This window comes from Anoplopoma fimbria, chromosome 17, assembly GCF_027596085.1.
Source record: "Anoplopoma fimbria isolate UVic2021 breed Golden Eagle Sablefish chromosome 17, Afim_UVic_2022, whole genome shotgun sequence".
In the NCBI taxonomy this organism is placed as follows: domain Eukaryota; kingdom Metazoa; phylum Chordata; class Actinopteri; order Perciformes; family Anoplopomatidae; genus Anoplopoma; species Anoplopoma fimbria.
In genome coordinates this window covers 17,514,766-17,533,916 of record NC_072465.1, presented here as the reverse complement: position 1 = coordinate 17,533,916, position 19,151 = coordinate 17,514,766, and the positions used below count along the sequence as shown (strand labels likewise).

Below are 19,151 nucleotides of genomic sequence, written 5' to 3'. Positions count from 1 at the left end.
CCGGTCTGTAGCTTTGTTGTCCCTAATGTCTGCTGCTTAACCTTGTTCTTATGAACCGCCGTCTTTGAAATTTTAAAGGATGGAAGCAACCTGATGCTCAATGTATCCCTCTGCCAGTAAAAAAACAGAATCGAACCCTTCTTTCCCTCACACAAAACTTTTCTTTTTAACTCTTTTGGCATGGTCAATAGTCACTTTTATTTTTATTCCAATTACTTTTGAGGTACTACTATCACTGTTTCTGCCATCCAGCTGCTCCTATTGCAAGAGGATAGTGATGACCACAGCAGTTTTTTTGATACTTTTCTTCAATAAATAAGATTTGTTTAAGGTGATCACCTAATCAGTCCCACATTAAGTAGAATCAGATGTGCCTTTATTATAATTCAACAGACACTGTCTCCAACGTAATTGGCTCATTGTGACCGCCATCTTCCCATCACTGCTCTGACACAAAACAGCGAACGGAAGCTAGTGGATATACTAAGTCTGGTCCACCACACTCCTTTACGGGGAGGGGGAATCCAAATACAGTTACATATCAACAACACTATTAATCGAGTTGTATTGTCTTCCATACAATTTAAAATCATTTATTACATTTTGAATATTGTTGTTACAACTTCATACACACCAATCATTTACTTACTCGCCTATATTTACAACACACTCCAGACACAAACACCACCACATAATGAACTCGTCCAACCTCGTGACGTAGTTCCTTTTTCGATTGGATTAAACCATTTCGGTAGGCCGTACATGGTGGTTTCATATTTCTCCTCGTGGAAGAAAAAGATATACATACACCCCGCTGCATTCATAACACAGCGTTTGATACGAGACCAGCCTTTATTATTATTGTGGAAGTCGGATCACTTCAGCAGAGGACTTGGTTCAGCGGGCTCAGTCGTCGTGGGGTACGCAGTTGTTATTGCGCGGCTCAGTTGAGCGGAAGTAGTGCAGCGTCGAGGACACAGGTCCCCGTGGTCCCGACGAACAAAGGAGCAGGAAGGCCGCCGCACGCTCGTTAGCGCAACCAGTGCGGTATTATTCATGAAACACCTTCAACCCAACCTCAAGCCTTGTTTTTGTTATCGTATTTCATCGGGGACGCGTCTTTAACTAAACACAGCTGACCAATTAGCGCAGTCTTGTTAGCATCCCCGGCTAACGTTAGCCGTCATTGTGGACACCTAGCCGCTCGCCGTAGCTGTTTTGATTTAAGCGAAGCGTGTTCTGGTTTTTTTGGGGGGTAAAAAAAAAATAACATAAAAAATGGCTGAAGTGTATATTCGAGTGGCGGAGGAGGAGAATGAAGAACCAATGGAGATCCCGTCCGAGGACGACGGCACTGTTTTGCTCTCCACCGTGGCCGCTCAGTTTCCAGGGGCGTGCGGCCTTCGCTTCAGGAGCCCCGTGTCTCAGTGCATGCGAGGCGTGCGTCTCGTGGAAGGGATCCTGCACGCGCCGGAGAACGGGTGGGGGAACGTGGTGTACGTGGTGAACTATCCAAAAGGTAGATATGTGACCACAGTCAAGTCATTTGTGTTTACGTAAGACTTTTTGCAAGAGTATATTTATAATTCATGATGTAGCTTCAGCTCACTGGAAATAGATGACAATGACGTGACCTGTAGTTTAGTCCACGCCCACTAAAGTGCGCTTTGAGACGCCACATCTATTTACAAAACATGAGGGGGGAATAAAGGTCAACGTTGTGTATATTTGGCTAAATCCTGCAAAAAAGCAGACCTGCAAGAAATGCAATCTTCTTTGGAGGTTACCATGTTTTATTGAAGCTGGTGTCCATTTAACTTTCCGGTCATTGGTGACGATGACGTTGTTGGTATCAATGACTTTTAATTATTCAGGTCTACTGCTGTCATAGATTAAATATATATGTGTCATTAATAATTATATATAATTGGAGGGGGTATTGTAGTATGTTATATGTGTGGAAAAAAAAAAATAAACCTATGTGCAGCTGTAAATTCTAGCAACTGCATAATTACTAAACATCTATTGCATGAAAGACATGCATGTAAACGCTCATTTGTTATTCAGACAGTGGAAACCATAAATAATAAATAAGTTGCATATTTTGCTCATAGAAAAGGACTTGAGTTTTGCTCTCGCCGATTTATTTACAAAGTGATTGTATGTTAAATTGTGTCTCAATGTCTGTCAGGTTACACATTCAAGGGATCTCTCTGTGTTGGTCACATTTTAGACAACAAAAGGAAAATGGAAGAAATTGACGCCTCCTCTGCTGTGAAAATGAAGAGGGGGGACATGAAGACATCTGATCTGATTGTACTGGGTCTTCCTTGGAAAACAAGCGAGCAGGACCTGAAAGACTACTTTAGCACATTTGGAGAAGTCATCATGGTCCAGGTATAACATTACTAATAATAATAAAATACACATTGCTTTTGGTTGTATGTGGCGACAACTGATCTTTATTGCTCCGTGTTTGTTCTTCTCTCAGGTTAAACGAGATGCCAAGACTGGAAACTCCAAAGGATTTGGCTTTGTGAGATTCACAGAGTATGAGGCACAAGAAAAGGTGATCTCCCAGCGCCACATGATTGACGGCAGATGGTGTGACTGCAAGCTCCCTAACTCGAAGGTGAGTCTGGTAATGTCCATGCGTATACGCAGACATTATGGGCATTCAAATCGTGTTAACATTATTGCTGTTACATTTATAAGCTGTAGTATTAAATATTTTTTCCCCTTTTGTTTACAGCAAGGTCCAGATGAGCCTTTGAGGAGCCGGAAAGTGTTTGTAGGCCGTTGCACAGAAGACATGACCACTGACGACCTACGGCAGTTCTTTATGCAGTATGGGGAAGTCACAGATGTGTTCATCCCAAAGCCATTCCGTGCTTTTGCCTTTGTCACATTTGCAGATGATCAGGTATGCTGTTAAATGTGTAGAAAGTACTTCCTGTTGTAGTGGTACCATTTCCCAGATGACCTGATTCATGTCTTTTTTCCCTCCCTCGTAGGTTGCCCAGTCTCTGTGGAGAGGACCTAATAATCAAGGGGATCAGTGTTCACATCTCAAATGCTGAGCCCAAACATGGCAATAGGCAGTTTGATCGTACAACACGGTTTGGCAACGGTTTTGGCGCTCAAGCATTTGGTAGCAGCCGTAGTGGGCTAGGGAGCAGCACTAACAGTAGTCTGGCTAATTTTGGTTCATTCAGTCTGAACCCTGCTATGATGGCTGCTGCTCAGGCTGCCCTGCAGAGTAGTTGGGGGATGATGGGTATGCTGGCTAGCCAGCAGCAGACATCCACCTCAGGCAGCACCTCCAGTGGAACAAGCTCTAGTAGGGACCAGAGTCAGTCTTTCGGTACAGGCAACAGCAACTATGGCACAAGCTCAGCCAGTCTTGGCTGGGGAACAGGGTCAAACTCTGCAACCAGCGGTAGTGGGTTTAGCTCAGGTTTTGGGTCCAGTATGGAGTCAAAGTCATCTGGGTGGGGTATGTAAGCTAAATATTTGTATGGTAAGTATTGTGACAAAGATGAGTCTTTTTTCAAAATTGATTTCTGGTGTTGATGCGTATCTGAAAACTTAACACTTTTGTGGACGATGTTTTGTACATTTGGAAAAAATGCTTAAGATTTAATTTAGAAAGTGTTGAAGTGAATCGTTTACCAGGATGTCTGACTTAAGTGCTATTTTCGATGTCTCATTTGTTTGTATCCATTTCAACTGGATTCTCTAATGCATGTATTGTGAAATGTGATAACCATTTTGAAAATGCATGAATGTTCGTGGTTCACCATTATCCGGCTTTGTCATCAACTCAAAAGGCAATCTTGCATTGGGAAGAATCTGGTTGAAACCTAAATGTTTTAAGTGCAACTTTATTTACAGTCAAGTTCTGTGGAAAAGCCTTCATTGAAATCTCTTCTGCAGTTCACCTCTCTTCCATTTTCCTGTGAGGAAGCTCCTCTTTGGCAGCATTCTTGGGATGATATCGGTATCATTCTCCCTCTTCCCACCTGTAAATGCAATGCCATCAAAGAACGGCTTCACTCCGCATGTTCTAAGAGACGGTGGGTGTTTTCACTTTTATCCACTTTTAAATGGAAAGAACTGCCCAACTGACATTTTAAGAACTGATGAGTGCGATTGAGGATGGCTTGTGGCGAAGAGTGAAGCGATGAGTGAGCGAACGGAGAGAAGCGTGAAACGGACTGGCTGTGCAGTGAAAGAGCCCGAATTTGACTGCTTTCTGAATGTGTGAGTGGAAGCTGCGGATGCTACGAGCGCCTCCCCTAACATGGACATTCTTTAAGTAGTACTTCAAGGATTATTTTTTTTTTAAAGTCTTTGCAAGTTTTTCCCTTACTCTTAATTAAGTATGTCTTTCAAGTGCAGAAATATCAAAATGTAGTGGAATGTTGTGATGAATATTTGTATTGCTTATATTACCTGATTTGAATGCTGTATGGTGTGTGCTTTCCTGTTATTGAACTGATCTGTAAGTGTGTACTTGATGTGGATGACAACCTGCTGAAGACTCTGGGGGACGCGAGTGATGGTGTGAGAACGTGGAGTGGTGTGTCCAATGGATCCCAGTAGCTCTTGTGTTTGTGAGGTGTTTAAAAACATGTCAAATGAAGGGGGTTCTCTAATAAAGTTCATTTGAATAGATGCTTAGTTTACATTACTTTGGGTCAGTTTGTCAAATAAAAAAACATCTAATTCGATTCACATATCTAGGGACCTTGGGCTCTGCTGGTCGAGGTCTCCGTTTGAACCCTGACTGAAGGATGAAGACGGAAGTTCCAACACTTTCAGTGTGTGGCCTTCTCAGACATGACATGGGGTAGTACCTGTCTTTTTGCTGCTTTTGATAGCTTGTCGGAGTTCATTATCCCTTTTTGATTATCCACAGCTACTTTTAAGTTTGGAGGGAAGTTCTAGGGGGGTTCTTTGTGTGTAGATGAGCTCAGAAATGTGCTGTTACCTCAAGACTTTGGCTCAGGTAATAAAAACACTAATGGCACATTGCTGAGCTTTGTAATTGGTGATTTTTAGAGGGCATATTCACTTATTGCTGCTTTATTAACTACACCTGTACAATCTATTGCAAATCAATACAACAGTTCTGTCATTTCTAGATTCAGGGAGTTCAAAATGTTGTAATTTTTTTTTTATCATTGTTGTAAATATGTAAATTAAGTTATGGTTAACACTGAGGTCATAGGTGGTGTTGTACTGTACTACATTATGTTGGGTTTTTAATTTGTTGGTCCTCCCTATTTACCTACACAAGGCGGGCAGAATATTAGAGACACCTGTAAATACTGCAGAGCATTATAACAGCAACACTAACTGTGGAGGTAATAGTTTAAGTATCAACAAAAATAACAGACTGTATGACAGATGTATTGGATTGCATTTGATTATACAGGTGTACCTAAAGTGGTCACTGAGTTTACATAATGGGTAGTTTCCCTGACAGTAACGATACATTTAAGTTGTCCCCAAGTGTAAAATACAGAGTAAGATAAGTTGTGTAAGTTTGGAAAAACAAGGCTGGTAAATCATTTAGCAGAGTTCTTGTAGTCAGTGTAAATTTGACAAAAAAAAGCTTTATTATTTTTATAATGCGATCATACATCGTTTTTATTGTGTGTCATACTAGTGCCAATGCACTACAATATGATATTACATCAACAGGACCCACGACAAAAAAGTCAAGTTATTTTCTCCAGATCTGCAGAAAGTGTAGGTAGAACAAATAATGTATAAAGATTTATTTCTGTAGAATCCTTGAAAATTGAAATGCATAATTACCATAAAATAATGTCTATGGCAACTTTTAATGACACTTATTGTCATGTATTAATCAGCTTTAATGTTTATTTGAATGTTGGGCACAAGTGAGGCGCTGCAGGTCTGCCTGTGTCTTGTCCTTATTCTCTGCTCTCCTCCTCAGTGTCTCTGCTCTTCCTCTTCCCAGTATTCTTCTTTTTCAATTCCCTCTGCTCCTGGTTCAGTTCTTCACTTTTATTTTGTATGTAGATCGACTGAAATAAATAAAGGCGAATTAAACATTAAGTTTGATGTCTACTGTAGAATATATACCCCTACATGGTTTCAGTATTCTGCATTACTAGGATGGAATGTGTTTGAGTGGCCAACATTGATTGGTTAACTGATGTATTTGAGAATGTGTTCTGTAATTCCTTTTTGACAATACAGTTGAAATAACTCACCAATGCAGTACTACGACGGGCTACGAGCTTTACATCTTCTGAAGACACCGTGCTTCTTTTAGCATGCCTGAAATCAAAGATTAGATTGTAACTTAGATGTATTATGGAAAATGGAGATAATATTAGTTCTAATTGCTTGTACTGAGACAAATGAACAAAAGACCTCACCAGGTATTTTTTTTAAATGAAAAGACAGCACATGGTTAACTCATCTGTTGAAATGGTAACAAAAATAAAGATTCTCACCTTGCAAAGGCCTCCAGGTCTTTAGCAAATATATCTGAAAAAAAGTGAGGGGTTTTAATTTAGATTGTGGCAATTAGGAAATACAGTTATGTTGACTGTTGTTGATATTTTGTCCAGCTCTATTTACATACATGAGTATATAGAGATAGATAGATATTACTTTATTGATTCCCATGGGGGATATTCAGGTGTTGCAGCAGCTCAAGTACAGGGTAAACAGACTAAGATAATAAATAAAATATTATATATTATACATAAGACAGCAATAAAATAAAAATAAAATAGAACTATAAGACAGCAGCATACTATGAAAGCTTTGTTTTCATACATGAAAATATCAAATATAAGTAGACACCAAAAGAGCTAATATTTGTAAACGTTATTGTATGTTAACCCCCAGACACACGGAGGGAGCAGAGTGGCCATGAGACGGTGAGGAGTGTGTTATTTGTCGTGGCAGTGCCATGAACAATGGACAAACAGTTGATAAATAGAGAAAGATAACTGAGACATCCTCTATTTCTTTTTTGATAGTGTTTTGGTTACATTTGGGCATTCTGGGTGAGAGATTTAATTATTATACCGGGCTGCATGCTGCTGAAGATCTGTATGGAAGTTTTACAAAATTCGGTATTGATAAATGCATTTAAACAAGGATTTAAAAAAAAAATGCAAACACTACAATATAATTCAACGCAAGTACTAAACTCAAGTACAATTACTCAAGTAATGTACAAAATTCCAATATTGAGGTGCTTTATGTTGTATTTACATTTAATGCTACTACATTAATGGAACATTACCATTAGCCCTAGAGACCGGTAGGTTTCATTCCACTCCAGAGGAGGACAGAACCTGTTTGTCATGTGAGCTCGGTGAAATTGAAAATGAGGTACACTTTTTGTTTTACTGTCCTGTCTACGAGGACATAAGGGATGTCCTCTTCAGTAAAATGACTTCCAGTTATGTTGATTTCTTTTGGCTGGATGACTATGAAAAACTCAAGTTGTGTTTTAGGAAAAGAGCCTTCTTTGTAGCAGATTATATTTGCCAGGCCTGGGAGAGAAGGCAGAATGTTTTGTTTAAGATGGAGCGGTGAAGCAACATGTCATTTTGTAATCAAATGTGACCTGATGAGATGTGGATCCACTGCAGCTGTACTGTTGGTGTCTTGTAAACCCATGAGGGTTGGGCACGTTTTTGTGCATGACACGAAAATAAAAAAATATCAATATCAATATCTATATCTATCTATCTATCTATCTACTACTATTATACTTTTACTCCATTACATGTCAAAATGAAAAAAAAATACTTTTTACTCTTTAACAATTGATTTGATTTAGTCTCTTTAAATAATCCAATTATGTGAAATGACATTCTGCATGATGACTACTTTTGCATAAAATGTGCAAATATACCAATAAAGTGTTATAAGTTTGTTTCCTGAACAAAAACAAACAGATAACCCTAGTAAACTAAGATGTGATTCCTGTTCATGCACTGTGTGTGTGTGTGTGTGTGTGTGTGTGTGTGTGTGTGTGTGTGTGTGTGTGTGTGTGTTGTTTGTGTTTGGTTTCTGCTGCACTAGTATCCTTGTTTGACACACAAACCCACCACATTGTCTGAACGTGGTCTCTGCTATCGCTGCTGTGACCTGCCGGCTGAACTGTCTCCGGTGGTCCTCTACCATCCTCTGACACACGCCACCCACAGCAAAGTGGACTGCTGCCTTTAACCTCTGAAGTCAAAACAATTCACCACATTACAATAAATATATATATATAGATTAATAACCTGCCTGCAGCTGTACCAGCCAACGTGGATGACAGACAAACACAGACGTCCAATAACCTTCTTACCTGCTCGGTCTCGTCTTTACCAACAGACATTTTGCGTTCAGTCACAGCGGCTTCAAATACACATTTCAAGTGGGAAAAACAAAAACTCGCGGCAGAAGTAGTTCACACCAACAACTTTAATTCAATGTTTATTATACAGCACCACCGTGCGGTCCGGAGGAGGTACTACATCATGGATACATTTAATCACACACATTAGCCCACACTCAAGTTACATGCTCTTTATAAAGTATAGAAACGACATTGTGTGGCTTTTTATGCCGTTTTATTTACTTTGAAATACTGGGATTAAAGTTTTCTGAAATCTGACATTGTTTTAAAAGGCAAGATCACAAAGTCTTTTTATAAATTTGCTTGCAGACTTGATCCTGACAAGTAAGTTCCTGAGGAGAGAAAATATAAAGTTTTAAAACATTTCCAACATACATTAGTACATAAATAAATAAATAAATGCTAGAACGATCATATAGTGGCATGAATTATATCAGTTTTCAGGGGGGAGCAACATTTTCTTGTGTATAACCAATTAATATATACATTTTCTTTGCGCATGAATCCACAAAATACTATCACAAGCACTAACTGGACAGTAAGGGCCACCAGAATAAACACTGTAGTCTTACCAGATGAAGCTCATCTCCCTGAATCCAGTGAGTCCACCCTCGGTTCTTCTTTTCTCCTTTCTGAACACACACCAGCTTATCATTTTCCCAGTTCACCACAGTCTGATGGAGAACAAACATGAAATACAAATACAGTAAACGTTATATTATGTTTTCATTTTTTTTGTTGTCTTAAAATTGTGGGGTGATGTTCCTTGCACCAAAATGTCTTACAACAATATTACCTTTTACTAAAGTTTTTACCTGGCATGACCGGTTGTCCATCCCTTTAGTCACCTCTGTGACTTCTTCTCCAATTTTAAACAAAGTCTCGTAATTTTTAAAAGTAGTAAATGTCCTGATTGTGAAACAATCTCCGTCTTGCTTAATCACTTTCTGGGGCTTCAACATCGAGGCAATCTTGCGAGTTGCAAAATCAATGCCTGCGTGTGAAAGTAAGACGCATTTGTTAAAACATTAACTTTCACTGGACACATAACACTCTCCAGGACATCGACACAAATGAATGCCCACTGGTGATGAATCAAGTAATTTATCATGTCATTTATTTGATGGACAATTTTACATTCACACGCGTTAACCTGCTCCATCCACTATACATTCATGTTTTCCTCAGATATAATCAAACATTCATTGAAAGAAAAACATACCATATTTCAAATTCTGTTTAAAGAACAAGTGACACCTACCAAGTGCGACCATGTATCCCTCAAAATTCACATTGCTGACAATGTCCCACGTCCCGCTGTAGTCGACAGGCATCTTGATATGTTTGTCTCTCTGAAGACTGAAATGCGTGAGTATCAGGAGCTCACAGATTTAAACTAAATGGGAGGGATGTTTCATTGTTTGTCAATATGGGGCAAGGGTAATGCATTGCTGCCTTGGACACATACCAAGGAGGAGCACCGGAGGGTGGACCTGGACTTTATACACACATAATATGAGGAAATTCTTCTTTTCCTGTCATTAAGAAAAGCTTCTACACTGGGAGTTATTTTTAATTTCATGAGTATACTTTATCACTTTAATACCGCCAGCTTTGACCAAAACCATAGCAAACTAATCTTCAAGCTTAAATTTCTGTACAGATGCTCAGCTTGCAGTGAATACAATATGCAGCAGAGGTCTCTGTACATGTGCAGCGTGAACTACAATCCTCCCTCCTGCTCACGTTTGGAGCAGTTACTTCCTCAGCAGAACAGATCCAGCCATCAGGAGTAGTGTTACACACGAGTCTGCCTGAGTGTCTAACATCCATGTTTCTCTACTTGCTGGTATTCATGGCGTATCATAGCAGCAGATGGATACCAAGGAATCAGAGGTTAAAATTGTAAGTGCTGTTTTCATTAGAAAAAGTTTCTGTTTTGATCTGATAGAAAAAAAAATAACCTGTATGTCATTACAACAGGTTTTACTTTGATGTTTGATTCCATTTTATAGTCAAATAGTGAACGCTGTGTTCGTGGCACTTGTCCTGGTCCCCCAGTTCTACGTCATGGGAAGGTAACTAGAACGTAGGTGATGGCATCGAGCCATGGAGCTCATGGGTCACTTGTACAAGAAGGAACGTGGCATTAATCACGCCGTCTTCTCTGTTTAAAAGGCCCAAATCCTCAAGATACTGCAGGCAGCCTCTTCTGAACAACTTATCAGCCTCAGTCGCCTTGTCCTTCATAGCTTCAGGTAAATCCCATCACATCAGACACATTAAAAAAAAAATGAAAGCATGACATGCCACAAGCAAAAAAAGGATTAATATGGAAATAACTTCAACTCTTTCAATAGGCTTCTCGGTGATATTCACATTGATAGACCCAGTTCCTCAGGGATTGTGGGCCTCCTATCATGTGTTTGGGCTGCTGACATGTGGACAAGGACTATGCACTGCCATCCTGACTCTGACAGCGGCAGCATGTGTAAGAAAATGAACGAGGTGTTATCATTAGGTGACGTAGAGAAACTGCAGCATTCAAACGCTTTATATATATGTATATTCACAGGACAGAACCACCCCGGAGCTGTACTACGTGTCTGTTATTCTAACTGCTGCTTCCATTTTCAGTACAGGTGAAGGACATTTCTTATTAATTATATGGAGACCATTCGTACACTAGATAGTCAGTTCAAAGGAGTAACACCTGCCCGTGTCTATTCAGGTTTTTTCATGGTGAGAGGAGGACTATGGTTGACCAACAGGAAGCATGCAACGGACCCAAGCAGGAACAATGAGCAGGAAAGCAGTCCAGCTGTCACACGATGACATCTGATACTCCACACATTAAGATTTCATGTGGTTTCCATGGCACCAGCAGCTGGTAACTTTAAACCATGAGAAAGTGACTTAATCCTTCTCAAGTTTTAATGCTCACTTCAGAAAAACATTACAAAGCAGGTGTTTTGTCTCGATTGTTCAAAGCTGTTTGCTTTTTATTTGTTGGGACATTTGTTTCATGTAACTATTAGCCATAGAAAGCTAATACATATGTATCTTTTGCTTTATTCAGTGTAATAATCATTAATACAGTACTGAATGAGAGGTTTAGCTCACTGGAAAAGCAACAGATTATAGCAATACATTTCAAGGGAAATGCATTCGATTTGAATCAGTTTATAACTCTCACAAAATGGAAAAAGATATTTATGAAAAGAAAATCAAAATTACAACACGTGGTGCTCACCTTACAATTCATGTTGAAATGTTTTGTAGATGTAATGACTGTATAACACAGACTGTTTTCTACTTGCTCTTTACACACCCTTACTGTTTTTCAAAAACAGGATGCAGGACAATGTCTCCTCTCTTCAGCTGAAATAATGCTCACCAAGATAGATCAAACTGAAACACAATAACATGATTGCTGAAACTCAGTGGCACACTAATCCAAAGAAGGTATATAAATCAAAATATTAATAATCTAAATAAAGCTGCTCTTGTTTGGACTACATGTATAAAAAGTATTCTAGTTCCACATTGTTTTACAGTGGAATGTGAATGGGTCAGTAATGTGCTGCTTTATTAGTTGTGCACCCACTCATTTATTTAATTATAATAACCTGAAGCATTTCAAGAACATATATTAATAATACATATATTAATATTATATGTATGTATATATTTGAATGACACCAGTCGCACAGTATTTTCTCACTGATGAAATGTTAAGTGGGTCACTGCCACTTAACTATAGAAAACATACAATCGAGAAGTGTGGATTACAAATTGAACATCTGCCAATTCACAAAATCACCTGAGATCATACAAGCACCCTGGGTAATAAAATAATAATAAGTAATAAATCTTAGTTTGTTAGTTGGCACAAGATGTTTACAGATATGCATAAAGTGCTACATACCATGTACTCTGTGAATAATGGTAGTCTAGATTTTCACTCATCTCACACATATATAGGCATAAACTATGAAAATAAGTCTGCATATGTATTTCACACACACAGAGAGAGATTTGAATGAATTTCATATTGTAAAGACTCAACATTCCTGAAAGCAACCTGATGGAATAAAGTAGAAAAATACAGCAGTAAAGGAAGAGCTAGGGCGGGTAATGTAATCTCATTACTTCACTACAGAAATCAATAAATCCTGTGACAAAATCTAAATCTATATCTTGTATCTGTTGCAGGACTGTAATGACTGTAATCAGCCAACCTGCACTCATTGTGCATCAGCAGTCTTTCACGAGCTGCTGGGTTGACAGCTGTGTGTACTAACAATAGGTTGTTGTTTAGGTTCATTATGGTTATTTTGGGGGAGTAGCTTCAGAGGGAGACCTGAAGGGGATTATAGTTAATAAACTAAAACATGTAAACCCACTGGTCCTGCTGGCTCATTGAAAAAATAGTCTGATTGAAAGCAATATGAGCCTATCCTAAAAGTGCGTCATAGTCTATGTACCAGACTAGCCTGCCGTCATCAGGCTTCACCCCGGTGACGGGCCACTTCTCTGGGTTTTCCTTCACTCGGCTCAGCTGGGTGATCAGTTCATGCTTGCCTTTGCCCATCACTAAGAGAGCCACCGTACGAGCTCGGTTAATGGCACTGAAAGTGAGGCTCATGCGTTGGTGAGGTTTGATGGGGCTCTCAGTGAGCGCCACCAGACTCTCCCCCAGTTCATCCACTTTACTAGCGGGGAACAGAGAGGCTGTGTGGCCGTCATAGCCGACGCCCAGCAGCACAAAGTGGAAGCTGGAGTCGTTAACCAGGTTGCCGATCTCTTTCTCATACAGCCGCGCTCCTCCGTCCTCCTCCACACATAGACGCTGGTTGAGCTGCACTGGCATGGGGTGGATGTTGTAATAGGGAATCCTTACATGTTGCAGTAGATGGTCGTGCAGGCCGTGAAAGTTTGACTCCAGCTCAGTCAGCGGCACGCACCGCTCGTCCACCATCCACACATGGGTGTAGCGCCAGGGGAAGGAGAAGTGGTGCAGGGCCAACCTGTGGAACAGAGCGAGGGGAGTGGACCCACCGGAGAGGGCAAGATGGAAAACGCCGCCCTCACGCACAGCTGCCTCCGCTGCTTCATGAATGTCCACAGCCAGCCTCTCCACCAGCTCCTCAGGCCAGGCCGACACCATGTCAGCACTACGGAATTTGCCCTGCATTACTTGGAAACTGTTTGCCGCAGAGCCACCCATCTGATCAGCGCCGATTATCACCACCTCAGTGTTGTATTCGATGTCTTTACCATTCACACGGATGTCCAGCAGGTCTCTATTGTCGGTTCCCCCGGGGTAAATGCGGGGATAAGAGCTGGCTAAGCTATTGAGTAGTGGAGTCCATAAGCCCCAGGAGGCCAGCAGGTTTTCAGCACTAATGAAACTATTTTTATTTCCAGCGAAAATGTGAGAAATAAGTTCTGAATAGGCCTCCTTCTGCTTTGTTGGAGTTTGCACATAGTAGTCTGAAATAGGTAAACCTAGAACATTGACATCTTTATGCTCCGTCACTTCCTTCCATTCACCGTCCATCAAAACTGGCCGGAATAAATTCTTACTCACAAGAATTGCTGGATATTGAAGATTGCCATGCCCAAAGTAGAAAACTATTTGTTTGGGCTTGCAGTGGACGCTATCGGGGTTCTGAATACAGAAGATGTCATTCTTGAAAAGTATGCGTGCATATCCCACCCGTTCATCTAACATCTTCCCTGAGATCAAAAGGATTGGCACACCTTCGTACTGGGCCTCATCGATGTGTGCCAAAACAGCTGGAAGACACAAAGAGGATCAATTATTAGAAGAACCATATTCGTTGATTGGCAAGTGTTTTAGTATAGAATACAAAAAAATCATGACGATTTAAAAGAAAAGCCATTACCTGCAAATGTTGGTGTGAGACTGACATGACCTTTGGTCTTATTCATCTCCTGCTGAACTGCTGCTTGGTATGCCTGGTACTGGCCGACCACAACCTGATTCTTTCCCAAAGGCAGCATGGAACTGAAGATCTGCAGCTTGTTTTGGAGGACTTCTTCACTGCTGCTGAGGTTCACGGGAAGCCTCATCGTCAACAGGGTCATGACCTCAGTCAGGTGGTTCTGTAGCACATCTCTGATCACCCCGTATTGGTCATAGAAGGAAATCCGACCTGAGGACAAAACGACAAAGAGAGAACACATGATTGTATTAAAGCAATTCTTGCTACTTTCTCATATCGCAAAATAATTTATTACAGTATTAGTAATTACATTTTTAAAATCACCTTTAACGTCAAGGGTCTCTTTCATTATGATCTCCACCCTCTCGATGTGGTGCTTGTTCCAGATGGGATCCAGAAACTTCTTGTTCTCTATTCTGAATGGAAGTATCTTTGCAACCACCTTTTCACAGAAAAACATACCGTGAGTTCACACATCTGAATTACAGACTCACGGTGACGAGCACACACTGTAACTTTTTCTCACCTGTTTCCCCAGGTAATGGTCAATTCTGTACATTTCTTCATCCTTCAAGGAGTTCCCGAGCTGAGTTGCAAGTACCTGAGCACTCCTGAAGTCATGTCCGAAAGGTTTCTCTAGCACCACTTTCAGCCACGCCCCGCCAGTCGGCCTACAACTATTATTTATCTTATCAGCCACATCTGCATATGCAAAGGCTGGTACTGAGAGGTAGAATAGCCTGCCTGCCTCGGTCATTCCCTCTTGTTGAAGCTCTTGCTCAATGTGCTTGGCCAGATCCTGGTATTCCTCTAAGGTCTTCAGCTGCCGATACTGTGCGAGCCGCAGGAACTGCTCTTTGAGCAGAGCACAGCGCTCCTGTGATACATCCTTTGAGCAGGACACCGCCTTAAGGATCTCAAAGAGGACCGGTGTGGCCGTGTCGGCAGGTGACAGTCCTCCGCCATAGAAGGAAAAGGTGTTTCCACTTCCGACCTGGTTAGCGTACAGCTGGAAGAAGCCCTGCCACAGGTACTTCTTTGCCAGGTCACCTGTGCCTCCCACTATGACCACTGAAACATGGCCGGTTCTCTGTGCCTCTGCTCTCTCCTCGCCATGTCCTCCCTTGGCACACAGAGCGACCAGAAGCAGGAGCGCAGTCACAAACATGCTCTGGTCCTAACTGTCTGAACTCCTGTATGAACACAGCCAGGAGAGACAATACGTGTAGGTCAATATCCATATCAAAATCATATCAAAGATTAATATTTGATTAACACCAAGCATGAAAATGTATGTTTATAGGGTTGCAATAAAACGTTTTTTTCAAAATTGTAATTATTTTCTTGATCATTTATTTTATCTATAAAATGCCAGAAAATACTGAAGAAAATGCCCATTATAATCTCCTAGAGCCCAATGTGATGTATTCAAATGTCTTTGTCCTTTCCAGTCCAAAACCCAAAGATGTTCAGTTTACTATAAGATGTCTCCAAGAAAAGCAACAATCCATCACAATCTAGAGGCTAGAAAGCAAATATTTTGCATTTCCGACTGAAACAATCAATACATCAAAAATACTTGCTAAATCGCTTTTCTCTTGATCAACTCATTGAATTATCAGCTAATTTTTCAGCTATAAATGTTTTAGATAAAAAGCAATTTGAACACATAAGTTGCCCCCTTTGTCTCATGAATGCCACATTGCAGAAAAGCTACAAGTGAGATACAAATTCACAATCACATTTTTAAAAACGTACACATGCAGTAGATACAGCTGAAGTTTTTTTGTAACGTCAAATATTCATGAAAATGTTTTGAACAATCAAAATTAAAAGTCCCATTTAAACATCTAAGAGTCAAAACATACATAATCTAAACGCTATAAATATAAAGTAAGAGTTAATATAACCTTGAAAAATACCCTGGAACTTACACCAATTTCCAGGCAAGGAAGATGAGCAATAAATGACTTGGCACTGTGTCTTTCTCCAGCTGCTTTAAAGTCCCTTGAGAGCTGGTGATTTGGTGAACTAATATAGTTCTGAGCGTAATGATCAGTGGATCCTAGTATACTGGTGGAGCAAGGGGTGTAGACCTTGCACTTTGCTCAGGGGCATTGAGTTTCCTGTAAAACGGCTCTGCTGTTGACAGAGCGCTGGGAATGTTCTACTATCTCTTGATGATGATTCTGCAATGACCTAAAATGGCCTAAAACAAGGTATTTAGCAAGATAGGAAGGTTGCAACAAAGGCAAAAGGTTCAGAAAGAGTACGCCGAAGACAACGCCTTCTCCTGTGCAAGCAATTGCCACCCTCAAGCATGTGTGCATTTTGACTATCAATGAATACATGGTAAGTTTGTCAGCTCACAGTGACACAGTACAAATATTTATTTAAAAATACTTGTAAGTGACTTGAGTCAAGAAAGTAAAGTGTTTCAGGTGCTAGCTCGATTAATCTATCAAAGCTATCTGGACAGCCTGTCGGGTCATAAATATATCTTAAAAATATTTAAGGGCTTGTACCCAAATTGTCTTCTTGCTCTTAAGCGGTAGAGCTCCAAGCTTTTAGGCGTAGTCAGACTTCTTTACTTGATGTGTAAAAAAGTTCCCATTTAAACCATCTTAAAATATTAATGTCTGCCAAAGGTCAAAACTGATCATAGGAATGATGCAGCTGGGATCAGTCCTTCAATTGTGGAATTATGATGATCCATATTCAATTCAGTTAACATCTCGAGCACAGATTCAAATAATGAAAGGACATAAGATCAGGCAGTCACATATCCCAAAAACTAATAGGAGTCAGATGGTAAATATCTTTAAGACAGTTAATTATCTCCACTCACCACAATGTGCAAAACAAAAGGGACACCAACACACATTTCAAATCACCCGTGTAGATAAAATGTCTTAATTATTGCCTTCACAGACATTTGTCAGATGAAAAACAGACCTTATATGTGAGGAATCTAAGTTTGTGTTAATACACATGCCGCTTTAATTTTTTGCAGCCAAGTAGCGTCATAGAGCTGTAGTTAAAGTCGAGGTCTAGGTGTTTTTAATGACAGAGAACACTTTATTTTACCCCCCTCTCTGTAGGGGGACTGAAAATTGTACACTTTGAACAGAACACCCACAGTATGAAGCTCATTTTATGACTGAATGCAACATCTGGAATCCCTCTATTCCACAATTGTGTTTACACAGTAGCAATGCAAACAGCAAAGGCCACCTCACTGCTAAACCAACAGCTGAAATTTAGGTCTGATTTACTTTGTCAAGGATCACTGCAGTCAAAATATATATTTTTTTATTAACAACAGCCCTAGTCAAATATTATATGAGGATTAACAACATACAAAAGGCGACTGCTAAAAGACAAAGACATTTTGTTTTCATCGCTCACTACATTGCTTTTTTTAAACACATACCACTTGTACTCTTCACTTTTTCTCTGTTGGCTTCCAGCCTGTTACTTTTCTGCTTTAACTACTCACGAATCAATTAAGCGGCATATCATCTGAAAAGACACTCTCTTCATTCAGCTTTCGATAGCATTCCTGTGCAGCTCTTCCAACAACACATGATTCCACCACATACACGCTCCAAATTGACGGATCACTCCATCAAACTTGCCAAACAGAATGAGCAAAAAAGGCCATCTTCTCTTCTGCTGAACATGATCCTCAACTAACCGTCACACATTCTTGTATTCTCTGGAGAAATTCCTTTAAAGAGATTTCAACTTTCAAACAAAACCACCAGAGCACATTGCCCCCACGTACAATGAGGACTTGTCTTAGGACTGAGCAGGTTTGTTGATCACTGAAGAAAGCACTGCAGGGATATATGGCTGCATCTTGTTTGAATCTTTGTGGCCACATTAGTCACAGTCAAGTGGCCTGCAGTAAATAACATGATTCTTCTGCAAGGGATGTTTCAACTATTCACTCTTCATCATAAGGAACTGGTGAGCCCATTCAACAGTCCTGCTTTGTGACTAGTATTCAAGTCTTTAGCCTGAAGTTAACGACAATCTTTAGCCGACAGTCTGTTGAATTTGGAACATGGTTTAACAAAAAGATGTGAAGTATTACCCTTGTGAATAGCTTGTGAATGACAAAGGCATCCAAAAGATACTTTCTGTCACATAGTGAAGATTCAAAGAACTTAATTTGGCTGTCAAGTTATCTGTAATCAGCAACTTTTCCACCTGTGTGCTTCATGCAAAATAACGTTCAACCTCAATAGTACCTTAAACTCAACACATGAATAACAAGGTGAACGTATGCAAATGTGGCCAACGTTCAAATTGATAACACTGAAAGACAGAGCACATAGGACATTTTTATACTCATTTACTGTGTCCAGCTGAAAATGATTCCCTCTGTTGAATATTTTTAATTTAGTTCACAAAGTGTTACTCTATTTCATCCACCAAACAAAGATGGCAACGTTTTGTGGTGATCTTAAATGGTTAATATACTGGAGAATTTTTGTTTTTTTTAAGTCACATTTTTCTGAAGAAAAAGAAAAGCTGGAAATAAATGGAGATTAAAATTTTGAAGACATATTTAATAACATTTCTGTATTTGGATTACACGTGAACATACCATTTTGTTTCGGCCAACTGTTCCAGTTTAAAATATTGATTCATTTTTAAAGAGACAACTTGAAGTTCTATGAGCCCAAAATACTAGTAAATAGATTATTTGACATTTACATCTTGTCAGGTAAGCCAAGAGCCTGGAAGACGTTCAAATCAGCCCA

At 40.0% G+C, this 19,151-nt stretch overlaps 5 protein-coding genes across 5 annotated transcripts; 2 read left to right on the top strand and 3 right to left on the bottom strand.

The window, feature by feature from the left end:
* Window positions 1–732: 732 nt before the first annotated feature.
* tardbpb (TAR DNA binding protein b) lies at window positions 733–3,504 on the top strand. The gene is given in 5 exon segments (XM_054617873.1): window positions 733–1,519; window positions 2,234–2,397; window positions 2,492–2,632; window positions 2,753–2,937; window positions 3,015–3,504. Coding segments are annotated over 5 exon segments (1,221 nt in total). The 5' UTR covers window positions 733–1,278.
* Window positions 3,505–4,746: 1,242 nt separating this feature from the next.
* Window positions 4,747–8,436, bottom strand: cenps (centromere protein S). Its single transcript, XM_054617872.1, has 5 exons — window positions 8,357–8,436; window positions 8,112–8,235; window positions 6,495–6,528; window positions 6,249–6,315; window positions 4,747–6,059 (listed from the first exon to the last, which is right to left on the bottom strand). Exons 1-5 carry the CDS (start codon window positions 8,384–8,386, stop codon window positions 5,946–5,948), a joined length of 369 nt encoding a protein of 122 aa, XP_054473847.1. The 5' UTR covers window positions 8,387–8,436; the 3' UTR covers window positions 4,747–5,945.
* Window positions 8,437–8,465: 29 nt separating this feature from the next.
* Window positions 8,466–9,752, bottom strand: rbp7b (retinol binding protein 7b, cellular). Its single transcript, XM_054617870.1, has 4 exons — window positions 9,669–9,752; window positions 9,223–9,401; window positions 8,980–9,081; window positions 8,466–8,739 (listed from the first exon to the last, which is right to left on the bottom strand). Exons 1-4 carry the CDS (start codon window positions 9,739–9,741, stop codon window positions 8,686–8,688), a joined length of 408 nt encoding a protein of 135 aa, XP_054473845.1. The 5' UTR covers window positions 9,742–9,752; the 3' UTR covers window positions 8,466–8,685.
* Window positions 9,753–10,238: 486 nt separating this feature from the next.
* On the top strand, window positions 10,239–11,242 carry LOC129106466 (uncharacterized). Its single transcript, XM_054617871.1, has 6 exons — window positions 10,239–10,312; window positions 10,423–10,485; window positions 10,586–10,665; window positions 10,768–10,898; window positions 10,983–11,049; window positions 11,139–11,242. Exons 1-6 carry the CDS (start codon window positions 10,239–10,241, stop codon window positions 11,240–11,242), a joined length of 519 nt encoding a protein of 172 aa, XP_054473846.1.
* Window positions 11,243–11,386: 144 nt separating this feature from the next.
* h6pd (hexose-6-phosphate dehydrogenase (glucose 1-dehydrogenase)) lies at window positions 11,387–16,424 on the bottom strand. The gene is made up of 5 exons (XM_054617869.1): window positions 16,314–16,424; window positions 14,906–15,572; window positions 14,704–14,821; window positions 14,320–14,589; window positions 11,387–14,209 (listed from the first exon to the last, which is right to left on the bottom strand). The coding sequence occupies exons 2-5, from the start codon at window positions 15,545–15,547 to the stop codon at window positions 12,864–12,866; spliced, it is 2,376 nt and encodes a 791-aa protein (XP_054473844.1). The 5' UTR covers window positions 15,548–15,572; window positions 16,314–16,424; the 3' UTR covers window positions 11,387–12,863.
* Window positions 16,425–19,151: the final 2,727 nt, after the last annotated feature.

Bases quoted from the DNA above. Each gene is read 5' to 3' on its own strand.
- LOC129106466 (XM_054617871.1), top strand. From the start codon at position 10,239: ATGTTTCTCTACTTGCTGGTATTCATGGCGTATCATAGCAGCAGATGG. The intron at 10,666-10,767 runs GTAAATCCCATC...CTCTTTCAATAG, and splicing joins CTTGTCCTTCATAGCTTCAG to GCTTCTCGGTGATATTCACA. The intron at 10,899-10,982 runs GTAAGAAAATGA...GTATATTCACAG, and splicing joins CTCTGACAGCGGCAGCATGT to GACAGAACCACCCCGGAGCT.
- h6pd (XM_054617869.1), bottom strand. From the start codon at position 15,547: ATGTTTGTGACTGCGCTCCTGCTTCTGGTCGCTCTGTGTGCCAAGGGA. The intron at 14,590-14,703 runs GTGATTTTAAAA...TTTTGTCCTCAG, and splicing joins AGAGACCCTTGACGTTAAAG to GTCGGATTTCCTTCTATGAC. The intron at 14,210-14,319 runs GTAATGGCTTTT...TGTGTCTTCCAG, and splicing joins TCTCACACCAACATTTGCAG to CTGTTTTGGCACACATCGAT.
- cenps (XM_054617872.1), bottom strand. From the start codon at position 8,386: ATGTCTGTTGGTAAAGACGAGACCGAGCAG. The intron at 8,236-8,356 runs GTAAGAAGGTTA...TTTTGACTTCAG, and splicing joins GTAAAGACGAGACCGAGCAG to AGGTTAAAGGCAGCAGTCCA. The intron at 6,060-6,248 runs GTGAGTTATTTC...TATTTATTTCAG, and splicing joins CCCGTCGTAGTACTGCATTG to TCGATCTACATACAAAATAA.
- rbp7b (XM_054617870.1), bottom strand. From the start codon at position 9,741: ATGCCTGTCGACTACAGCGGGACGTGGGACATTGTCAGCAATGTGAAT. The intron at 9,402-9,668 runs GTAGGTGTCACT...TTTCACACGCAG, and splicing joins GGGATACATGGTCGCACTTG to GCATTGATTTTGCAACTCGC. The intron at 9,082-9,222 runs GTAAAAACTTTA...GTTCTCCATCAG, and splicing joins TGGACAACCGGTCATGCCAG to ACTGTGGTGAACTGGGAAAA.